This window comes from Alligator sinensis, unplaced genomic scaffold, assembly GCF_000455745.1.
Source record: "Alligator sinensis unplaced genomic scaffold, ASM45574v1 scaffold134_1, whole genome shotgun sequence".
Classification (NCBI taxonomy): Eukaryota; Metazoa; Chordata; order Crocodylia; family Alligatoridae; genus Alligator; species Alligator sinensis.
In genome coordinates, this window is record NW_005841920.1 from 2,472,695 (window position 1) to 2,473,970 (window position 1,276).

Genomic DNA, 1,276 nt, shown 5'->3' on the forward strand with positions numbered 1-1,276 from the left:
TTCTGCTCTCAATTTTCTCCATATAATGCATGTGTAAAATGCTACAGGAGCAGAATGCTAGCATTATATACCCACTTCTTGTGGATGTAACAAGATGCAAGGCTGAGGAAAATCATAGCAACTGTCTTCAGAGCTTGTAAGCCAGCTCTGAAGATGGTCAAGATACTGGAGGTACAGTTAAATATGTAGCCTCACATCTATTCTCTCGATAATGGTTATTCTAACAAATGAATGATGGGGCAGTATCAAAATGATCTTTAACCAGATGGTACAAATATGTTAAGTCCATCTAGGGAAGCTTCTTGTTTTCAGATGCTGTAAATTCATACAAGTCTCTTATTTTTATTAGAACACATTACATTTGGCAAGCTCAGAATAGTTTGTATACAGTTCAGTATATATGCATAAAGCTTTGTCCCATTATTATCCTTCAGTTTCCTCTTTCACCAAGTCTCCTCCACCCCCGCAAACTGAGTCAAGACAGAAGCACTTCCCAATGTATAAATAAAGATGACCACAGTTTTTATACGTACATAGCACAACAAGATGTGCTTCTTTCGATGATACAGTCCAGAGACAACACCTAGAGACATTAAAACATTAGCCAACCTTCTCATCCCTCTTTCCCACAGAAGAAGCAGTAACTATAAGATAGATCCAGGCCTCACCTTGTTAGGATTGTTTTTGTCAGTGGGGCCGGACTGTGGGCTGCTGCTGTAATTCCACCCAGCCTCCTGCAAAATGTCAGGGGTCTGCTGTCTGGTCTGCCGTGAAACAATAAAGTGAACTCGCTTTTCACTGGCCTGCATGATGAGAGACAGATGTAAGTCCTGCTGTTATTCAGCTACAAAGCCAATCTTTTCAGCACTACAAGTTCACAAAGTGCAGGTCTCACTGAAGCTTGCTCTTAGTTTGGTTTCCTTTTTAAGACAATTTTTGGATATTAGATTTTTCTCAATTGAACGACAATTCTTTTCTGTTCCTTTACACTTACAACTTAGTCACCACAAGAGGAAACAATAATTTTCAGCTCAATATAATACAGAACTAAAACTTGATCATTATCTCTCCACAAACCTATTGGCATTTACTCAGAATTGAAGTACTGAGGGCATCACTCTTGAGTTCTCTTTGATTTTTGCTGTAGACTTGAATAGACTTTTCCAAGTGGCCTGTGAATATATAAAACAGCTAACTAATGTGACAGAAATGTGAGAAATGTATAATACTAGATCTACTATCATTTGATGGAAACTATGGAAGAGATACCGCTCTT

General features: G+C 38.5%; 1 protein-coding gene across 1 annotated transcript in view; it reads right to left on the reverse strand.

Annotated features, from left to right (window-relative positions):
- The window catches only part of LNX1 (ligand of numb-protein X 1), a 99,252-nt gene that overhangs the window by 24,774 nt on the left and 73,202 nt on the right, over nt 1-1,276 (reverse strand). Inside the window, exon 7 of the mRNA XM_006019016.3 lies at nt 669-803. Within this exon, the coding sequence (XP_006019078.1) occupies nt 669-803 (135 nt within the window). The remainder of the gene's footprint in view (nt 1-668; nt 804-1,276) is intronic.